This window comes from Sinocyclocheilus grahami, unplaced genomic scaffold (genome assembly GCF_001515645.1).
Source record: "Sinocyclocheilus grahami isolate Dianchi unplaced genomic scaffold, SAMN03320097.WGS_v1.1 scaffold255.1, whole genome shotgun sequence".
Lineage (NCBI taxonomy): Eukaryota > Metazoa > Chordata > Actinopteri > Cypriniformes > Cyprinidae > Sinocyclocheilus > Sinocyclocheilus grahami.
Window position 1 is genome coordinate 641084 of NW_015505434.1, and position 23540 is coordinate 664623.

The 23540-nt window shown below is 36.7% G+C and overlaps 1 protein-coding gene across 1 annotated transcript in view; it reads left to right on the forward strand.

Annotated features, from left to right (window-relative positions):
- Positions 1-22629, forward strand: part of LOC107598757 (mineralocorticoid receptor-like) — a 29038-nt gene extending 6409 nt beyond the window's left edge. Inside the window, exons 3-8 of the mRNA XM_016290193.1 lie at positions 4314-4430; positions 5989-6306; positions 8967-9111; positions 11833-11963; positions 17466-17623; positions 19926-22629. Coding sequence (XP_016145679.1) covers positions 4314-4430; positions 5989-6306; positions 8967-9111; positions 11833-11963; positions 17466-17623; positions 19926-20081 — 1025 coding nt within the window. The 3' untranslated portion in view covers positions 20082-22629. The remainder of the gene's footprint in view (positions 1-4313; positions 4431-5988; positions 6307-8966; positions 9112-11832; positions 11964-17465; positions 17624-19925) is intronic.
- Positions 22630-23540: the final 911 nt, after the last annotated feature.

Sequence of the window (23540 nt, forward strand, 5' to 3'; positions counted from 1 at the left end):
GCATTTCACTCGGAACTAACTGTTACAGCCGTAGATGGTGATCTTCAGCGTCTCCCGCAACACTGCCATTGATATGCCTGCGATAAGCGAGTGCTTCTGAAACTGCGTGCAGCTGAAATCACCCACACACTCATCACAATGAAAACATCGACCTTAGAAATAACGAACGTGAACACTGGGATAGTCGCCGTTGTATATGGCGAACCCCCGTTGAAATGCATACACAAGAATGCTTGTGTATGAGGAAAAACTGCGTTTTGCTCCAGCTGTATAAACACAGATGCTAAATGATGCAGCTAATATGCTTAATATTCGCTCCTGCATACAATGCAAACTGCTAACATGACACTTAGTTTAAACTTGATTGTGGTTGCTCATTTTTTTTTTCAATTAGGCAGACCACGCAATACACACAGCGATATGGATTAGAAGAGCATTCACTAATCTTAGATGTTGATTTCGCTATTCTGAAGCAAGCTGCAACTGCTACGGCAAACATTAGTCATATATTTGAATGTTGAGCAGCGAGCTCATTGGCTACCAATGCAGGAGAGAACCAATCAGCTGTGCCATGTGATGATGTCATTAGATCAGATTGAGTTAGACCCATCGGACTGCGCCATCTAGAGTTTCATGCCAATGTCTTACTTTAGAAATTGACATCGGTAATGTCATTGACTGAAGGGGCGTTTACATTGTGATTAAAACGCTGCAGGTTACAGAGCTGGTGGTTGCTAGTAGGCCTTTCGACTTAAATGCTATATTAAGTGGCAGATCATTATCTGAACTTCCATTGGTAGTCAAGTTCAGCTCAACTTTGTCGCATCACTAACTGTCATTGTCACTCATGGCATCAGAAGTCAATGAAAATCTCAGATCACTTTGTCACTTCAATGTGAATGCCCCTTTATACACTGAAAAAGTTTAGTGTAAGATATACTTTGAAACAAATTCTACTTAGAAATTGCTAGTAAATTTCACAAATAATTGCAAAGAAATGACAAACACATTGAATTAAACATGAATTTTTGAATTAGAAAGACTGAAATAGTATTTTCTGGCAAAAATATACTTAAAATAATTTTTACAGTATAACCCAAAGTAGCAGAAATGGCATTCTGCAATAACATTTTATAGCAGCATGATGTGAGTCACATGTGTGGAATAGATTTGAAGTACATGGTGAAAAAACTAGACGGATGCTGATTCATATGCCATCAGCCTATGTTTTTTCTATGTTGTTGTTTACGCTACATGTTGCAGCTAATCAAAAGGGCTTAATCCTATTGGTCTAAATGTAGGTTAGATATATGACACTGTGTTGCCATGAAAACAGATCTGTAGACTTGGCGTAAGGAGAACCGTTTTAAAAGAGATGCTCACGTGTCCACGCTGAAGCCAGAAATGACACGCAAGTTGGAAAACAGATAGAAAAAGATGTGAATATTGTATTGCATGTGTCTCACAGGGAGTGTCCTTTTTAAATGTCTGCTTCATTACTAAGCTGACAGGCTAGGTTTTCAGTGCATCCCTCTATCATGAATGACGTAGTTGGCTAAAAGTAGACACAGGCTTTTACAGGAAGCCCCATGTTGGCTCTTCTCGTGCACACACTTAGGCTGATACGATATGGCAGAAATAGTATGAGTATTACAAATTCAGCCATAGTATTAAACTCAGTGCACACTGAAGCATAAGAGGGAGGTTGTGGGAACTAATGGCATTTGGTAAAATGTGTATGAGGAGATGAATTTGTTGGATTAAAGGATCCACAAAATTTCAGGCTAAATAGGGCAAAAAAATTCAGGAGTAAAACTGTAAAATGACAGAATGAGAATGATTAATCACAAAATGTACTCATGTCGTTCCAAACCTGTATGACTTAAACCTGGCTCTCGGAACATTTTCCAATTGGTCTGAATGGTGAAAAACAACCCAATATTAAAGCAATTTTGACAGTAAAATAATTGTGGTAAACTTCAACTTTTAAGCGGGTGTGCAGAAACACCAGAAAAAGCAGGTGAACATTTTCGCCATCTACTGGACTGGAGGGTGAAGGGTTGGATGACGCACACAAAATTTACAGTTAAAATGGCCTCAGTATTGAATTGCTTTTTTCTCCAAAAGGTATCGAAGCAATCTTGCAGTGCAGTTTACTGTCATTGTCTTAAATACACACAAACATATATTCATTGCATTATTTCCTTTTGTGTTCGGCATAAATAAAATTTAATTAAAAAAGTTAGGTTTGGAATGATATGAGAGTGAGGAAATTATGGCAAAATTAGATTTTTGACTTAACTATCCCTTTAATCTCTATCTGACTTTTAATTTAGTCTCAGGACAGAAAAGGAACACTAAAGGCATGTTCACATATGGCAGGTTGGGTTTGATTAAAACAAACTCTGGTGCGATTGCTCTGTTATTGCGGTTCATTTGAATAACGAGCCAAAAACAGGATGTGATGTCACAAGAGGCGACCCTAAAAGGACGAAATGCTCATGGATACACACTGTTTACACATTTTATGCATTTATCCCAGCACACAGCAGTTCTGGATGTTGGGTAAGTTCGCAAAATATAGATCATAAAATCTGTCCAATCAGGTTGTGACCATATCCTTATGCCTTTTGTTTGTATCTTTAGGTTCAGTATTAAAAATGCCAGTGTTAACACCAAGCGAACCAAATGTATCATTTTCTTTTTTGGTCCGGACTAAAAGAACCAAGAGAACCGAATAACAAATGTAAACACACCCTAAAAGCGTGCAAAAACATTCCTATTGGAAGCACAAAAAAATTCTAAATTTTTTAGAAAACAATAGCTAAACAATGAGGTAACATACTACAACTGTGACAGACCATAATATGCACTTGCTGAGATTTTTTAAGCCAATGTACATAAACACCACACAGATATAGATCCACAAACTACAGTGCGCTGAAACGCTACGATACTTGAAGTTCCCCTTCTGTCCTTATGTACACAAACAGTCTCTGTGCTACTTTTGTACATAATCACCTACAAGCACACATTTGTGTGCTGATACCCAAACACAGTATGGTACAGTCTATGTGTACGTTCTTCGCATGGGACAATGATTAACAGGATTTGTGGGGCAGACGTGTACAGTTGTCAGAAGGGGCCCGAGAATCAGCCCAACAGATTTCAGGTCTGATTTGTGTCTGTGTTTGGGTGGTGAGGCAGAGGAGGGCTTCGTTGTGTTTCCTGTGTCGCAGTTTACTGTTTTTTTTTTAGAGCAAGAAAAATGGGCTTATGTAAGGGGTCATGTGATTTAGCCAGAAATAGTGGCAAGGCTACAGCTGCTGCTGCTCCGTGAGCAGATCCTGGGCTTTTTTGGCAGCCTCTAGACAGACTCGCTGCACATTTTCCCCTCCACCGAAAACACTCATTGTGCCTGTCTGCAGCCACACGGTCCATAAGCACTAGAGGAAAGCACCCTCATGTAATGTAAGTAGCACCAGTGCCGTGCAGATTAGCAGAGAAGTCCTTCCCATAATGCACGAGTGAAAGAGGGGGTGGAATATGGGTAAGAGAAAGAAAGAGAGCGATGGACACGGCCGCAGTGCCTGGATGTGGCCCTGCGGCGTTGTGCTCTGGCCTGTGGAGCGCGTGGGTGTGTGGCGAGTCAGTGGAGCGGAATGGTGCTCCGAAACGAGAGCTCGTTCCACAAGCTGTGGCCTTGGCCAAGGAAGGCAGCGCATGCGGGATTCTCAGGCTGTTACGTTCTCTATCATAGTGTCCCACGCCAAGACATCAGCCAACCCATGACACACTCAGAAACACTATTTGGGATGGCTCATTTGTCCTCTATGATAATAGTGCAGGGACACTTGGCGTAAAGTGCAAGACAGCTGTCTCATTTGCATTGCATACTCACAAAGGGATGGCTGTGCACGAGGACCAGAATGCATTACAGTGTCCTTGTGAAGGTCACATTTTTGCTAATGCACGTAATAGATCACTCTGCCTTTTTTTGTATTACATAATAAATTAGGGCAGTAAATCAAAAAGTAAAATTTTTCACTGAATGATTTACATTATAATCTAATTAATATTTTTTAATTAACCAAAACACATCAACATGTCTTAGAAAAGCCCTCACAGAAAAAGCTAATATTATGTCATTTTTAATAAATAATTATACTAAAATAATAGGTTACATTAATAGTCCTATAAACAAACCATTGTCCATGTGAACCATGGAAGAACTAATTCCTAATTTCTGTAACAAAAAGAAAGATACAGACAGAGTTTTATAGAGATCTTGGACACTCTCTCTCTTCTTGCAGGTCAGCACAACTACCTTTGTGCTGGGAGGAATGACTGTATCATTGACAAGATACGGCGGAAAAACTGTCCAGCCTGCAGAGTACGGACGTGTCTACAAGCTGGGATGAATCTTGGGGGTAACTGAATTTACTTACTGTGGGACTAAAACTGTTGTGAACTGATATGAAACAATTATACTGGCACACCTGAGATCACTAATCTTAAAATATAAAAAACATATCCAGAATATAAAAAAAACACTAAATGTTATTGTGAATGTTATAATATGAGGGATTGCCTTTTTGGTGAAGCTTTACAATGTTACAAAGAAATCTCTTTTTTTCTCTCTTTTATTTATCAAAGGTAAGTGACTTAAAAGAACATATTGAAATATGCTTCACATACATCTGTGCTTTCAATATAATTGCAGCACAATTTGATCAGTACTCTGTGAGCTGTAAAAAATGACCAAGGTGTTAAAAACTCTGGTTGATTTAAAAAACCCAACAAGTGAAATACAGATTGTGGACACATTATTATATTGAAGATATATAAATATTGATGACAAACGTGAGAAATCCAGGATAGCCTCAAACATTTGTGTTCCTGTGTACATCACTACAGCCATGCAAACTCTTGAAAACAACACATTAGGTAAACTTTAATATTAGACACATTAGGAATGGAAATAAATTAATACTAAACGCATTTTTAAGTGACTAGTTTTAACAAATGTATGTGGCATATAAAGTTTATTTTAAACCAGTGTATAGCTTTAGTGCAGTAAACATGATTTACTGTATCAATGTTTTTTTCTTCTGTTCTCTCTTTTAAAACCATCTTGAGAACAATATCACCTAATATCAAATTAGATATTACATTATTATTAATACTGAATTCCAGTGTAGAATGAAAAATGTGTGTGTGTGGGGGGGTGTCAATGAAGGCACTGCAGGACGTTAGCAAGGAAGATATATAACATATAGAGTTTAATAACACTTATTATTCTACAACTTTTATTTGAAATTCTCCCTGAATCTGTAAAGGTTCAAAACCGCCATCTTTTTAGGTTAAAAATCATATGCATGTATAAGGGGAAGTGTACAATTTTGGTTCTGCTGATAGACTATACTAATAACTTTTCATCAAGAGAGATATAGTAGTTATATTTGATTAAAAATTACAAATGAACATGCATTTAAAGGATCACAAAGTCTCCAGTTGCTTCACAAAGTTGTCGAGAGTATCAAATCTAAGCATTTACTGGGACTAGCACATATGCCACCTTCAGTCTCACTTACTGGTGTGACATAAAATCTGCTGGCACAGGAATCTTGCAGTTAATATCAAATTGGAACACTCACACAGCCAATTAACAGCATCCCCCTGACACACATAAGAGGTCACATCTATACAGCAGGGATTTAAACTGTGATCCCTGCTATAAGATCCATCTCTATTTGAATAATTACTTCTATCAGCTCCAGCTCGTTTCAGATATGAAAAACTGTAGGAACACTGCTTCCAGACAACACCGGGGGTCTTTTCATTAATATCTTGTTCATTTCAAATTATTTATCACTCTTATAAATCACTGTAAGACCTTCAATGTTTAACATAAATTGTAATTATTCATAAAATGGATCAGGCTGCTCAAGCGAACAGTTTTAATAATATATGTTTGTTATTTCTCAGCACGGAAGTCGAAGAAATTGGGGAAGATGAAGAGTGTTAGCGAGGATTCTTCCCTGCAGAACTCAAAGGACAGGCCTCCGTTTCTGACCTCGGAGAAAGAGTTGAGCTCTGCCAGTGCTCTTGTCCCCCACGTCCCCACGGTAGCACCGTTTCTGTCACCGTCTGTGTGTAGCGTCCTGGAGCTCATAGAGCCTGAAGTGGTGTTCGCTGGCTATGACAGTACACAGCCTGACACAACCGACCACCTGCTCACCAGCCTCAACCAACTCGCTGGCAAACAGATGATCCGAGTGGTCAAGTGGGCCAAAGTACTTCCAGGTACGATTCCAAGGCAAATTTGTTTATCAGGTTCCATCTTCTGCATATTCAAATGATGGATTTTTTTTCCTGATTTGGACTGATTTTAGTTTAAAGTATTAGTTGAGCTGATTAGTTGGTCTCTGAAATGTACTTAGTAAATATGCTGTCATAGTAGCTATGTTTCCATTCAAAGTTGCGAATTTAACTTATGCACAAAATTGGAATACTGCATAAAACATTTGCAAATAAAGTGCCGTTTCCATCCAATGAGGCAAAGAGAACAAAATCGTCACTTCCTGATAAACTGGCACTAAATATCACTAAGAAAAGTAGGAGAAGCCACTCAATATAATAATTTTCATATATAATAAAGGACTTGCGCCTCAGAGCGAGCAGATGAAACACAATAAATGCGGTCATTGCTTTTGGAGGCGGATGCCTGCTGTTTGGGAACTCAGTCATGGAAGACATTTCTGGGAGGCAATTATACAGAAATACATTGACGACAGACTTTGTTCAGGCATTTCAGAATGACCATAACATTTCAGATGCTGTGCAACGAGATCGGTCCGCTGGCTTGTCAAGTTATGCAGTCCCATCCTGCAAAGTCACATGACTTTTTTGATGCGCACGGAGGAATTTATTTGGTAAATGTGTTTCCATCTCCCATTATTCGCATTAACACTTCGTACACTCTTTCCCTGTGTCTTCAGCTCATGCCTAATTATTTATGCTTTTACAAGCACTTATATATTTATGTTAATTACATTAACATTATATATTTTATGCTCAACAAGGCTGCATTTATTTGATCAAAACAGTAAAAACAGTAATATTGTAAAATATTATTACAATTTAAAATGACTGTTTTCTATTTTTAAATATTTTAAAATGCAATTTATTTTTGTAATGGCAAAGCTGAATTTTTAGCATCATTACTCCAGTGTCACTTGATCCTTCAGAGATCATTCTAATACGCTGATCTGCTTCTCAAGAAACATTTCTTAATACTGTCAATGTTGAAAGCCGTTGTGCTGCTTAATAAACCATGGAAATCAAGATAGGATGATCAGAAAGTTTTTAATTATAATTTTGGAAAAATCTGTTTTTGTCATTCCAAATTAAGTTTTCAAGGTACCTTGCTATGAGACGGTCATTTGCTGTATTGCAAGTATTTGAAATCAGGGTGTCTCCTTGCTATATCCAGATATAAATATAGAAGGCTGAAAACACACCAGGGCAAACTGGCTCACCGACTTTCAAATACTTTCCAGGCAGTCAATGTATTACATGCTCAGCCAATCTACAAGTGATGACTTGCAGATGTTCAATTATTAGTTATTTTGTTTTGTTTGTCCACATTGTTCTGTGTTTGTCATGTGATTTTAAACCATTTTAGGAGTCAAAACTCTGATATGATTTAGATGAGTATTTGATGGAAAAAGAGGATGTATTTTAACACTTTAAGTTTTGTAATTCTTTTATTTTAAGATCTGTAAGTTTGTGCAAGTTACAATCATTTCACTAGTTTCACCAACATGTTGGCAAGTTTCTAAAGGGATAATGTGGGGAAATTATTTTTATAAAAAAAAAGAGAGAGAGAGAGAGAGAGAGAGACAGAACACAAGGGACACTCAGATTGCCTGGAAGTGATAAAGCTATTGTACAAAATACATTTTAAGTTAACGCTGCGACACATTATAGTCAATACTGAATTTGCGTTTTGCAGACAAGCCAAAAATAGCCTCTGCTTCACCAATAAGTTTATAGTGTGTCCTCATGTGGCTTATATTATAGCTTGTGGGTGACTTTATAGCTCTCAATGTGAGTTTTGGCAAGAATCCAGTCTGCTATTTTGCTAACTCTCTCTGACAACAGGACAATGAGTGGAAACCTTCAGTGATTCATGTAAACCTGGTTGTGCCGACTACACTGCAAGACATTTTCATTTGTTAACAAATGTGTGCCATTCTAGGAATCAACCTCAAACTGTTAGATTGACAATTTAATAATGGTATGGAGATTCTATCATGATTTACTCACCTTTATTACATATATACAGTGGGTACGGAAAGTATTCAGACCCCCTTACATTTTTCACTCTTTGTTATATTGCAGCCATTTGCTAAAATCATTTAAGTTAATTTTTTTTCCTCATTAATGTACACACAGCACCCCATATTGACAGAAAAACACAGAATTGTTGACATTTATGCAGATTTATTAAAAAAGAAAAACTGAAATATCACATGGTCCTAAATATTCAGACCCTTTGCTTATGGGGTGCTGTGTGTACATTAATGAGGAAAAAAAATGAACTTGAATGATTTTAGCAAATGGCTGCAATATAACAAAGAGTGAAAAATGTAAGGGGGTCTGAATACTTTCCGTACCCACTGTATTTTCAGTGGAACACAAAATTAGATTTTTTTTTTTTTTTTTGAAGAATCATAATGGAGCTCTTTCCATATAACAAATACATCTTCATAGTGACAAGGGGCTGTCAAGCTCCAAAATGCATGCACACATACGCACACACACATAGATCCTATTTTATTTCTTAGAGCCTACAGCTCTGGCTTAATATTAGCTCTGCTTCAGGGCAAGTCATGCCCTCGAGTATCCCATATGTCTCTTTGCTCTGTGTTAACTTGCCCTTTATTTATTTTTTTCTGCAGGTTTCCGCAGTCTACCCATTGAGGACCAAATCACGCTGATCCAGTATTCCTGGATGTGTCTCTCCTCCTTCTCCCTCAGCTGGAGATCCTACAAACACACCAACGCCCAAATGCTCTACTTCGCCCCTGACCTCGTCTTCAACGAGTAAGATAACTCACACAACACTGTGTATTTAATTCCTATAGATATTTGTTGATTTACTCCATCTAAGCATAAAAAAACTTCCTTTTTCCATAAACTACAACATACAGACAATCCTTGGCCTTAAGTTAACCCTGTCTAAAGAATTTGGTGCTTCAAGTTAAGATAATGCAAAACGATAAGTTTAAAAGGCATGTTCCCAGCAGGCGCACGACTGTGACCTCAAAACTGTCCCTTCAATTGCTCCGCTAGGAAATACACTTTCCCTGTAAATGCTTCTTGATAGGGTTGATCAAGGACGAGCATTAGGTAAGTGAGGCACATAATCAGCACAATCGACGAGAAGTGTTGAGTGGAAAGAGTGTGATTGTGTGCTTTTTAAGCTAAATGTCCATTTATTGAGCATAGTGGGAGAAGCGTAACAATAGAGCACAGTGACCCCTGCAGGAGAACTGGAGCACTTCATTGTATTTGCCAAATGACTTGGAAAGATCTTGAGAAAAAAGTACAGAATTAACTGGCTTGTTTACATATGAATATATTCTCAGCACCTTATACTCGACATCCACACACCCTGATGGCAAACTGTCGTGCAGGTTTCTGGCACACATTTCCAAACAAGCTTTGTCTCTTGATTTCCTAAACAATTAGCAGTCCTTCAGCACAGTCACAAAGTCTTGCTCTCTAACTCCTGACAATCTGTTTCATATGAGACTGCGACAACAGTCCAAGGTTTGTCTCCAGGTAATTTAAGCTATGTGATACAGTACACATACAGGCAGCAGAGTGTTGTCATCCACAATATTTGTGAGATAAACACATGACATTAACACAGTATATATAAAAATAATATATATATATATATATATATATATATATATATTTTTAAATCATAAAATCATCACAACACAGAAAACCAGAAAATGCCAGACCAAAGACAAGTAAAGATTATCCAAAAAAAAAAGAAAAAAGTGAGGTATTTAATGAGAAATGATCATGTTTTATTGAAAATAAGAAATTGATAGTAAGTATTAAATTCTTTGATTTTTGTATTATATATATATATATATATATATATATATATATATATATTAAAGATATTTTGGTCGCCAAATGTCCACGTGAATTCTAGAAGCAATACCAGCTGAGAAGCACTGCAGGACTAGTGCAGAAGTGTCCTTAAAAGATATTGATTGAAACCATTGTACGTCTGCCTTGAAGAGGAGCAAAACAAAAGTTTCCAGTCTGACACTTTTCAGTGTCCTCTAAAAGTATGTCAAAGAGAGTCAGAAAGATAAGTTCACATGTGTATGGATGGGTGTGGGTGATCTTTGACACACTGCTGTACATGTACTGTATGTACTTCCAACTTTTACTCCTCTCATACAATTCATTAACGTCACATACAGAAGCACCTGAACGAGGAGCCACAACAAAAGTAATTTCCTTCTGTCTTTCAGAATCTATTGTTTATGACAGAGTGTAAATGGTATAAAAAGAATCATTAGAAAAGTTACTGTAAGGACACCACCATTAGGCTGAGATTCTTACAGGCACTGAGATGAGGAATTTAACTCTTTTCTCATTCCATCTGAAAACAGATTGAAGTTTGGGATATTAAATAAAGATCTGTCAGACTGGAAAAGACATAACCAGTTCTGGCAGGCAAACCTGAGCACAGAATGACAGCAGGTCAGACAGCTTTGGAAGACAGATATGCATGCTTGTATTCACCTAGTCAGGTATGCAGAAAGACACGCAGCTAGAGCCAAACAAAGTGGCAGATCAGAAAAGCTATCTAGTAAATTAATAACCAGCCAAGAAAGTGTCAAGATGAAACCAAAAGTGGTGGATAAGAAATCTTGTAAATGATTAATTCTGTGATCTATTGAATCATTTGTGAACATTGGCTTTTTTATTTCATGACACAAAGCCAGAATTCATTACATTTACACATTCTATTTATAATAATAATTATATAATTATAATAATATTTTAAAATGTAATTTAATCCTGTGATGTCAAAGGTGTATTTTCAGCAGCCATAACTCCAGTCTTCAGTGTCACATGATCTTTCAGAAACCATTCTAATATGAATGATTGAAAAACAGTTGTGCTGCTTCATATTTTTGTGGATACCGATAACAAATATTTTTTTCAGGATACTTTGATCGATAGAAAGTTCAAACGAACAGTTTTTGCCATCACAGGAATAAATTGCATTTTAAAATATATTCAAACAGAAAACAGTTCTTTTAAATTGTAATAATATTTCACAAAAATCCTGTTTTTACTGTATTTTTGACCAAATAAGTGCAGCCTTGGTGAGCATCAGAGACTTCTTTCAAATGATTCCAAACCTTTGACTGAGTGTTTATTTCTGTTTTCATTAGTAGCCGGTTAAATCGCTTATGTTACAGTTATACAAATAATGTTATAGTTCCCAATAAAGTTACTGGCCATTTGGCAAGTCTTATTTATTTTTCATTTATATGCCCAAGCCTATTTTTATTTGAATTTGGCAGTAGATGAGGGTTAATTCTGGACTGTAGAGGTTCTCTAAACAGCTCTGCCAATGTGGTAATCTAATAAACCCCAAATGGTGCCTCAATTATACCTTTTAATTGTTTCAATATTCTTTTTTCACAGCAATTTGAGATTCAACAAAAGTGTACCAGTAACAATGACATTGTTTACTACAGATCCTCTCAATTTCTCCTCTAGGGAACGTATGCAGCAGTCAGCCATGTACGACCTGTGTGTGGGCATGCGGCAGGTGAGCCAGGAGTTTGTCCGTCTACAGCTAACTTATGAGGAGTTCCTTGCCATGAAGGTCCTGTTGCTGCTCAGCACAGGTGAGATTGTGTGCATAGATGTGCCTCAAAACATCTTCTATATATGTTTCAAACAGAGCCACTATAGACAAAGAATCAGTCAACAACAGAGGAAAATAAGCAAATGCATTAATGAACGGATGTCTTCATTCGCTAAGTTTGCCTTTAGCACCCAAGCTGAGTATGTGGGTGTGTGAGATCAGAGAAATTTCCATGAGCTTTGAAGTATTTAAATAATGACACCTGTGATTTGACCTAGTGTCTTAGTGAGAAGGGATTTCAACAGAAAGGTTACATTCTCATAATAGAAACTGTGCCTAGAGCCTTATACAGCTGAGGTCAGTGAAGGTCAATTACGTTTGTTGTGGGATATGCTCATGCTTTGGATAAATAAGTTGTTGGCTCTCTAGGAACTAGGTTAGAGTGTCTTGATCCCTTTCCCTTTGTCACACCCCTACTTTCCTGTTTGTGCTGTACTTTGCAATAATTAAGGCAAAAAAAAAAACATTCAGATCTACAGTTTATTTATTTACTGGTCCATCTGGTCCTTTTAATTCATTAAGAGAATTAACATAAAATCTATTTAATTGAAGGGTTTAAATCATGGGTGAGAAGCGAACTCAATTTATTTTGGGCAAGTTCTCAAGCTTTGTGCACTTAGTCTAATGCTAAGACACTAAGGCCCGGTTTCACAGACAGGGCTTAGACTAAGCCAGGATTAGGCCATTGTTCAATTAGGAAATTTAAGTAATTTTTATTAACATGCCTTAGGAAAAACATTACTGGTGAGCATCTTGAGACAAAACAAAGGCACTGATATATTTTAAGATCAGTCAGTGACGTGAAGGTAATAGTGACGTGACATGTGGCCAAGTATGGTGACCCATACTCGGAATTAGTGCTCTGCATTTATCCCATCCAAAGTGCACACACACACACACACAGCAGTGAACACACACCCGGAGCAGTGGGCAGCCATTTTTGCTGCGGCGCCCGGGGAGCAGTGGGGGGTTCGGTGCCTTGCTCAAGGGCACCTCAGTCGTGGTATTGAAGGTGGGAGAGAGAGAGAGAGAGAGAGAGAGAGAGATTCTTTGCAAGTTTCTTTCAGTTAAAACAGCGCAGACTTACACTTTAGTCTGGGACTAGGCTTAAGCCTTGTCTGTGAAACTGGGGGTAAGAATTGCAATTGAATCCGAGTCTGGAGGCTATATTTATATATTCTATATGTCTTCTTAATGAAAACATTGAAATTAAAAATGTTCCTTAATCACCTCCACAACCTTAAGGCGCACCACTAAGTAATTGCTTTTTAGAAGATATTGGTTTTATTAATTTTATTCATTAATTAAGACAACAAACGGAAAAGAAAAAGCTTTTCTTTTCGTACACAGTTAAATCATATCTTGGCATTGCCATTATAATTAATACAATTGTCCCATATATATATATGAATACTATATTTGACAATAATGTACATTTTAAGTATAATTATTATTCATTAGCATAATAATAATCCTCATACTATTATATTATTAATCATTATTATTGTCATTATTTCTGATATTATTGCTAATTATTTAATCAGAAAAAAATAAAGGAGTGTAATAGAGTAGGGTACAATCTATTACAGATTAGCATAGCATAACATATAGCATAACATATAATTTTGGATGCTACTGTAGATCAGTTTAGCTCCCATATACAAGAGCAGTACATACACTGAGTACAGGCAGACAGGCACAGCAATGCTCCCCTGGGCTTACAGCATATGAGACTAAAGTTTGAGTTCTGAATTCTCATACAGGATAGATTTTAGGATCCACAACCACTTGCTGATCCTCTGGAGCCTTTCCAAAGAGCCCTGCTGTACTTAATAAAATCCAGTCAGGAGATGGGCACAGCTCCAAACGCTGGTGTTTTCTCTCCAAAAAGAGAGCTTCGTGGAAGGAGAAAGAACAGGGGAAGTGTAGGCCCAGTAGTCAGGGATGGTAAATTTTTTGAAGAGTTGAAGGTTTTGATAGAGCGATTCTTTAAAAAAGTAAACATAAATAAAAATGTGACGTCTTTCGCTGACTACATCTGCGATGCGGGCTTATGTATGTCATTGCTGATATGAGATACGCTGGGAAAAGCTGTTTTGTTGCATAAATAAACCGGTTTCTGTTTTTAATGGGTAAACCAAACTATTACAAAGATACTACAGCACTTTATGATCTACTTTATATGCAAATGTTGCATATCTTTGTATCAATGCTGTTGTGCTGGGATGTTATATTATGGTACAGTTACTGCTTGATGTTTTTATAATGTAGCTTTTTCAGAATGCTTTTTTTTTTGGGGGGGGGGGTAATTTTGATGTGTTATCAGCCTTTTTTTGCTTTGCTAAAGCTATTGTGTCATGCCCTCTGCTGTGGGGCTTCAGGGCCACTGTAGTTTTAGCATAGAGAGAGAGAGAGAGAGAGAGAGAGAGAGAGAGGCTGTTATTTATCTTTGACCTTGGCTAAGGTCTCAGAAGCCCTGCAGGCTCCCACATGACCTTATTTGCGATGGTAGTGTTGACCTGCTAAAGAGTGAGTCACTAAACTAAATCCCCTCTCGTTATCGGGGAATATTCCAGGTTCAGTAGATGTTAAGCTCAGTCAACAGCATTTGTGGCATACTTGTTGATTACCACAAATATTTATTTTGAATGTAAAAAAAATTAAATAAAACTCCAAACCAGAAACATTAAAACACTCAATGGTAGTAGTAGTTTCAATACTGTAGTATTAAACAATATGCATGCTGACAGAATTTATCAGTGGTGGTCAGTAACGGAGTAGTTTTAGTAAATTTTTCAAGTATCTGTACTTTACTGGAGTAGTGTTATTTTGAGTAACTTTTACTTTTACTTCACTACATTCCAAAGCATAAGATCGTACTTTTTACTTCACTACATTTCATAAAACATATCGTTACTCCTTATAAACATATCACGTGCTCCGACACGCAGAAGCAGTGTCTGATTCATGAACGAACTCATTCTTTTCAATGAACCCGTTAAATCGATTCGCAAATTGCACCAAACAATTCATTCATGAATTAGAATGATCCGATTGCAGCTGTTCTTGAGTCGACAACTCACTGATTCAAATGAACCGTTTAGTGCGAGTTTCCAGTGAATTGAATTCACAAGTAAGAACCGGGAGATCTTGTTTGAGCTACTAAGTTACTAATGTCGAATTTCAGGATTGATTATTGTAACTGAAAATCATATTTAGGTCAAAACTGTCAGTTGTTTGTGAACTAAATCTGCTGTAAAGGGTGATCTATTTAAGCCCACTGAAATGCTTGAATGCAGACACATCAACATCAGTGTCTCTATGTTTTAGGTAAAACACGAAACATTAAAATAACACAGATTAAATCAAATAACTCATGCACGTTCATATTCCCCGCTGCCATAACGTTAACAGTTTTATTAAAATGCTACGCATTTATCCCTATGTGACGTCTGTTTTTGTATTGATTAGTATACATTTGTATATTGTTTGGATTAGCTAGCGGAGTAGACAGATATGAATGTTTATTCATAACCATACTGAAAATAAGTAAATATTGTTAGCACAGTAATTATCAAAGTGGGAAGTGATGCCCTCTGGGGGCATTTGGCCAGGGGTGTTTTTACACCACAGACAAGGTTTGAGAAGAAAAAAATCATTATGAAAATGTAATTATATTTTCCTTAAAATGTTCTTCCTAACTTCAGGCCTTATTCTCATGTCATATACAACTGTGATGTTCTGCAAAACAACAAGCTTTACAACACTTTTTTCTTACTGGTGAAAATCAGATGGTCACATCTGTTTTCTCTCAGGTACTTACTTCACAGTGAACATTACTACATCACTCTCGTCAACGTAGTCCATATCAACAACAAAAATATATCTTGACTCCATCCATACAGTGGTTATTTTGGGAAAATCCCAAGTATTTTGAGCAGTAGGATTATAAAAAATATGTGCTAATATAAAATTAAATTAAGTAGCCTATATGAAATTGCAAAATAAATCTATCTATCAGTACATTTTTACTTAAGTACATAAAAAAAATCTAGTACTTTTGTACTTTCACTCGAGTAAAATTGGAAAAAGAGTACTTTTACTTTTACTGGAGTAATATTTTATTATACGTATCTGTACTTTTACTCAAGTACTTGATTTGTGTACTTCGTCCACCACTGGAATTTATGCATGGAACATTTTTTCCTAATGTTTCTATGTAAACATATATCCAGTACAGGAGAATTAATATAAATAGTGCTTTTATAAAAAGTTTTACATTTCTATTTTTAAAATCTCCAAAAATTGCTTCATTAAATTAAATTTTAAGTGCATCACTATGACCCTGATTTTTGCTCTGAGGGAAAAATTATGAGAACAGCTTAAGTACCTCACCATAACCTTAATTTCTTAATTTTGAATATTTGAATGAGTCCAAATCTATTTTTTTGTGGTAATCAACATTATGCCATGATTGCTGTTGATTGAGCTTAATTTTACTAAATAGCTCTTTAACCGAGTCTTCCTGTCAAATATCTTAACACCATGACAGGTTCTACAGGCAAAATAATCTATTTTTTATGACAAGACACGATTAGCGTGGCATAATCACCCCACTTTTTATTCACTGGGGCTCTAAATGGCAGCCTGTGGCTAATGAGGCTGAATGTGGGTCAGTGGGAGAGAAGAAAACAGGGGCAAGTGACCGCGGGTTTAACACACACCTGCCAATGAAGAACTGCTTTTCATTCAACACACAGAGTTGAGAGCTCCTGAAGGACTTGTTGTTGTAATTTGGTAATGTTAACAAAATGTCTAATCACTTTAGTAAGTTCTATGCTAAGAATTGGAGTTTGTTGAAACTTGTTTGTGTCTGAAGGCTACACTCAGCATTATTAAATGATATTGGTTCTTTTTAATTTTTCTAATTAAAAGTTGTACATAATTATCACTACAGCCTGAAAGTGCACCGCTGTGTAAATGCTGTGCAAATGCATTGCTTTGTTTGCAAAAATTAACATCAAAATCACATTGAGACAAACAGAAATGAAAACAATTCAATTAGCCAGTCTGTGGGATGCATCGAAATTACTAATTTCATCAGAATAGATGAGCAATGGATGGAATGAGCATGAGAATGAGCGGTTTCTTATTCAGCTGTCCAGAAGCTGAATGTTATTTCACGAGGCTGGCTGTAGGCCATGAGTGCACTTGTCCTACACGATAGGAGAGAATTACTCCTTCAACCTGAATGAGATTTTATCTCTCATCTGCCAAAAGTGAAAGTAGTTTGCAGTACTTTGAGTTAATCCTGAATACCTTCACACAAGGGAACATTAATCACCTGAGAAGGTAGACTGTGAGGCAGACAGATTAGATGGAAGGATGAATAGACAGACAGACAGACAGATAGATAGAAAGACAGACGTAGATAGACTACTAGTACTAGCTACTGTAACAGTGACATCTTATTTGTTGACAGTGCCCAAAGATGGTCTGAAAAATCAAGGGGCATTTGAGGAGATGCGGGTGAATTACATCAAGGAGCTCCGCCGCTCAGTTGGGAAAGCCACTAACAATTCCGGCCAGACGTGGCAGCGCTTTTTCCAGCTCACCAAGCTTTTGGATGCAATGCATGAAGTAAGTCGAAACATTCCCGTTATTGACCTCAGTTGATAGATCAAAGACAGATACAGTTCTGCTCTAATTATACAGAGAGTGTTCATTCAGTTTATTGGTCTCTCGAAAATCAAGAGGCACCTATACATCTAGATATTCTAAGTATACTTCCCTAAACTAATCCCCGTCATGTAAGAAATACTTCTTCTCTATAGTTCTTTTACAACAGTGTCTGTGTAGTCAAGTCAACAATATTGCCAGAAATTGTGTCCCCAACTAAGCAATCCAAATATTAAGCATATTTAATATCTTAAGTTAACACCCTTGGGCAGGGGTGGACTTACCCATTAGGCAAAGGTAGGCGACCGCCTTGGGCCCCCAAAAGCCAAGGGCCCCCTAAAATGCTTTTCATATAGGAGATGCACATTAAGCGTTGACACGCGAACGGTTGCTGTTTACGGTGTTGTTTATTACCACAACAACCATCCGAATTGAACGTGCTTTTTGTGTATCCTGCTTGAAGGAGATGAAAATATTATGCATCTGAAGCTGTAAATAAATATTGAGAAACAACATGTATTATATGTTTAGAAAAGTTTTAAATGCCGCTTACTCATTTATGAGAAGGAACCAAGTAGAGGACACATACGCAGTTACTTTTTTGGTTGATATAATCCTTAGGTGTGTACATGTATAATTGCCTTTTCATAATTTTTTCAGTTTTATTTAAATTTGTAGTTAAAATAACTAAAATTAAATGTATTTTAAAGTTTAGAATTAGACAGCCTTTGCACACAGGCTTACACTGGTAACTCATCAGTGGACTTTCCTCGTCAATATAGGCTATATTTTTTCGCACTTTTCTCATTCTATATTTCTGACGTTCCAAAAGCGCCTCCTGCTGGCAGAGAATGAATGTTCATTTTCAATAATCCAGTCTGTAGTTTTTGTTCAATGCGAAAATCCACCCACATTACCCCGTTTTAAATTAATACAATAATTTATACTTCTGACTCACCCCTGGTTTAAACGCTAAATTGTGAGGTTTATCATTTTATAATTTATTTTGTTTTTGTGAAAACCTGTATCTCTACTGTAAATCAGTTGCTATTTCGTGGTCTACAACATGAAAGAAAGCCATTATAACATGTACATGAAACATGTAGAAACATTGGACACAATTATGGGGAACCATTGTGCAGCAGCAAGCATCACATAAAAAAAGGAACCTCAAGGTTGATCTCGGAAAATGTGTGCAAATATATAGGGCCCCATTCTTATATTTAACCTGTATCTCTACTGTAAATCAGTTGCTATTTCGTGGTCTACAACATGAAAGAAAGCCATTATAACATGTACATGAAACATGTAGAAACATTGGACACAATTATGGGGAACCATTGTGCAGCAGCAAGCATCACATAAAAAAAGGAACCTCAAGGTTGATCTCGGAAAATGTGTGCAAATATATAGGGCCCCATTCTTATATTTTGCCTGGGGCCCCCAATTCACTAAATCCGCCCCTGCACTTGGGGTCCCTGGACATCCGTTTGATATAATTAACAGGGACAGGAGTAACAGGAGTTTATAGTGTTTGTTTCATAGAGTCATCTGCTTTATTTCTATAGTATCTGTAATAAGTGCAAGCACTTTTCTGACTAAAAAAATGAACACCTACATATCTAAATGTATTCTGGTTTAAATCATGTAGCTCAAATATTTGTCTAAAAACAAATCAGAATGAGCTGATATTTATTTAATACATATTTAATATTCATTCATTAGAAGTAGCTCACAATTTCTCATGTGGTTAGTAGCTGAAAGCCATTAATATTTAAAATCAGTGGATGTTAAAATAATTACAGCTGTAGATTATTACGGAGTTATAATATCAAGTGTGCATTCAAATGAAAAACTGCCACCCTTCATGTTGCCACTGAGTGATTAGAGCCTCAGTTCATTGCTAATCACTTTTTGCATTGCTGCCATCTCAGCATTTTTTAATAGCACACAAAAGTCTTGGAAAAGATGTTTTTGAATTGCACTTGAGGGTGAAGTACACTTGACAGCAGTGTTGATTTATTAATTTGCAAGATGAAGAGAAACAAGTTCAAGTCCTGCCTAAAAGCTTTTCCGCTTTGGTCAGTGAGCCGGCGCATCCATAAATGAGCTCGGCTGCTCTGCAGTCTTTTCTTTGCTAATTCATCAATACATGTTTACCCAGACTCATGTTTCACCAGAACATCTCTTTAATGATAAGCACTGTCAGTTTGAATTAAATCTGACAGTTCCCTTGACAGAAGTGTGTTCTCTCTCTTTACAGCTCGTGGGGAGCCTGTTGGACTTTTGTTTCTACACTTTCCGTGAATCCCAGGCTCTGAAGGTCGAGTTCCCTGAGATGTTGGTGGAAATTATCAGCGACCAGATACCAAAGGTGGAGTCGGGCCTAACACACACCCTCTACTTTCATAAGAAATGACTGAAAGCTCACAAAAGGAGGGAAAAATTAAGGATCAAATGGAAACGCAGAGGACACCCAGCCCTCAGAGAGCGAACAAGAGCAAGCCCGCTATGCACAAAGCAAGGCGTAACAAGAGGCTTGGTTTAAAGCCATATAAGGCTTGTGTAGTGAGGGAAGGCAAAGAGCGATCTCTGTACCCGGTCAACAGAGAAGAACTCCTATTTCATGTGACAGTGCGTTCCTTAACCCCAAAGACAATGCTGACAGTGTTCTGTGTGGATATGAAGCCATATTCTTTGGTAAAGCTATAGTGCATAGTCACATGTGAATACATGACACACACAGAAATATGGGCCCACATACTAGACATATCCTTGAATCCCAGACCTGTCAGTCTGCCAGTAAACACCACTGCATTTGTATGTAACTATCATACATTCTGGCATTTATAAAATTACAGGCAAGATTCAGTAATAAAACTGCTTTTTATTGCTGATTAAGACAGAAAAATGTCCTGCATCACTTTCATGAAAAGTCGATTAAATTAGGGTGTTTGCAAAGAGGAAATAAGATACATTACAAGGGCTACAATATGTTAGATATAGCTAAATTGTGACTAATTGGTGCACAGAAGTGATTGTAGAAAGAATCAAATTGAAATCTATCTGCAAAAATGGCATAAATGTGTTTTTTGTTGACTTGACGTTTTTACATAGTGAGTACTGGCCACGCTGATGCAGTGCTGTGGTGGCCTGATGATTGAAAGCTGAAAAATGGCAGCTCAAAAAAAAATGCTATTGAACTGGACAGAAAAAAAACTGCAACTATAACAAACATTATGGCTCGTCTTGGAAAAAAATGAGCTCATGCAGACACACATGCCACATTTTGTGTGCGAGCTTGGACTGTAGCAAATTTAGTAAATCATACCTAAGCTGTTACTAAACCGGCTCCCTTTTGACGTTAAGGAAAATACAGTACTAATTTACAATTCCAGAAAAGAAAGGCATTTTATATGATTGTGAAGTTTTTGTGTTTCAAAGAATCAATCCAGCTAGAAGCCATTTAACAAGGTGCTTCTGTTTTCTTAACATAAATAATAATAATTTTCAGTAGCAGCACATGTACAGTTAGATACCGTATGGGGAAAATCATACAGCTTTCATATTAGCAAACAACAATAACAGCTATAGTCCACGTAGTAGTCTACTGTAAGAAAGAGACATGGTTACACAGACTAATAACAACAGTATCCTGCTCATAAACACACAATATATGTGTATCATATGATTATAATTGTTGCTTGTAGGAAGATTTTTCAAACGTTGTACATAGGACGTTTTTGATTTAAACCACCTTGCAATTAAAACCTGGCTATTTGGGGAAATACCAGTCGACTTGCGAGTACTTGAGTGAATTGTTTCTTAAAAAAGGAATTTGGACCACTGTTTCATGTTTCATAACCCCACTGTGCTGCTGATTGAATAAAAAGAGGTACCACTAGTTCTGAAATGCTGTGAGTCAGAGGACAATGAAGGTTTGAGTGTGTTTCGTGCGTTTGTGTGCATGTATTTGTTTGTCTGTTTTTCTCTCAAATGACTTAAAGGCACAGGAAAGCTGAATGATTTTTGAGAGGGCATTGTTGGTTTTCTCTGATAGGATTAGAATGATCCTATTAGCTGATTTTGATTTGCACAGGCACAATAATGTGATCATTGGGATATTAGATTTTCAGCTATTGTGTTGGTCATGTAATGTGCTTTGGGGGGTGGGGTGGGGGTCAGGTTGGGACATTTGTGAACTGGAAAGGTCAGAGAACTTTTGATGTTTGCCTTTTTGATGTAGCTGGTTGGTGGTAAAAAACTGTTGGGGGACAAAAAAAATCATAATTCTAATCATTTAAATAAGAACAATCAAATCAATCCGTGGTACCCAGGCATAACCCATTTCACCGACCTGTCAATACACTGTACGTTGAATGTGTTTGATGGACCTAAAACTAGATGTTGAAAAATTATTTACAGTAGTCTCTTTTTTTCCCCAACCTTTCCCTTTTTTAAATACACCGATATATAAATGAGAATAAATGTTAAAAGGTTCATAGGATGTATGTGAAGTATTTTTTGAGAGATTCTATTTTGCCGGACTCAATATATTAGTAATTTGTCTAAAAAGAATATATGAGATCTTTTGTAAAGTGAAACGTTTATGCATGCTTTTTGAAAAGATGTTTACAGTGTATTAAAGAAGGGAAACTTGTGCCTTTTTTCTCAAAAGTTACCATTTTTCAGTATCTATTGTAAATAAATCAGTGAATTACGATGTTGCGTTGTATGGAACATTTCTATATTAAATATTTGTCAGAGGCTGGGATGAAGTTCACATATTTCCCTGACCTTAGTCAATCAGAATCCAGAGCAAGACCCAGAGAGCATGATGGATTCATTTACATTTAATTTATATTTTCTTTTCACAGCAAGAGAGACTTGTTTACTCCCCGAATGTCACTAACTTAAAACTTGTCATTTTGATCTGTAGTAATGTGAACTAATTGTATGTTTTTGTGTTTTCCTCTTTGCTTCGCCTACAAATCTAACAACAACAAAAAAACACAACGCAGTGCTCTCATCAGAAGTTAGCTATATTATGCTGAAAGGAAAAGTGCTTGTGGTTGCCAAATACTTTTATCCCAGATTAAAAAAAATTAATAAAAATATAAATAAAAATCAAACCAAGAAAAGAAAAAAAAAAACATTCACTCTGAATTTCTTAGTTTTGCACTCTTAAATTTTTTTTGTGTGTTTCACAAGTTATTGTCTAGTGAACCAACAATGCTCTATATTATTATTATTGTTGTTGTTTATACAGTATATGAAAAATGTATGGGATTTTTTTAAATAGTATAAAACAAATTCAGCCTTTATGTAAGAAAACCTAAATAAAGAACTAGGACAAGGAGCAAAATTGAACCTGAACAGTCTGATATGAATTCAGATGTCCATCGGCAACTTAAGAATAGATTGCCATGCTTGTTGCAGCATGTTTGCAATTTGTGTTTCTCCATCACCAAATGATAAAGCTTGAAATATTGAAAGTTGGTGTGGATCCACGCTTTCGAGTTGCTTGTTACTTCAGCTTTGACAGTCTGCACATGACTTTTTTGGGGAGTCTAATAACATGTAAAACTATGCATTTGTACAAATCACATTACCACCAAGCAGCACCTTTGTGCAAATAAGGGCAAAGCATGATCAAGGTAACCAGTATGTTGAATCAGAATAAAATACAGTTTATTAGAGAAAACCCACAGATCACATGATGTGTTTGCACATTAACACTCATGTGTTAATGGATATTGATTTTTCTTCTCTTTTTTGGGGGGATACATCTGAATGTGTGTACTCTACATTGTTTAAAATGACAAAGCCATATCTCCTTTGTGACAATTTAAATTTTTTTTAAATCAGCGCTTTGTAC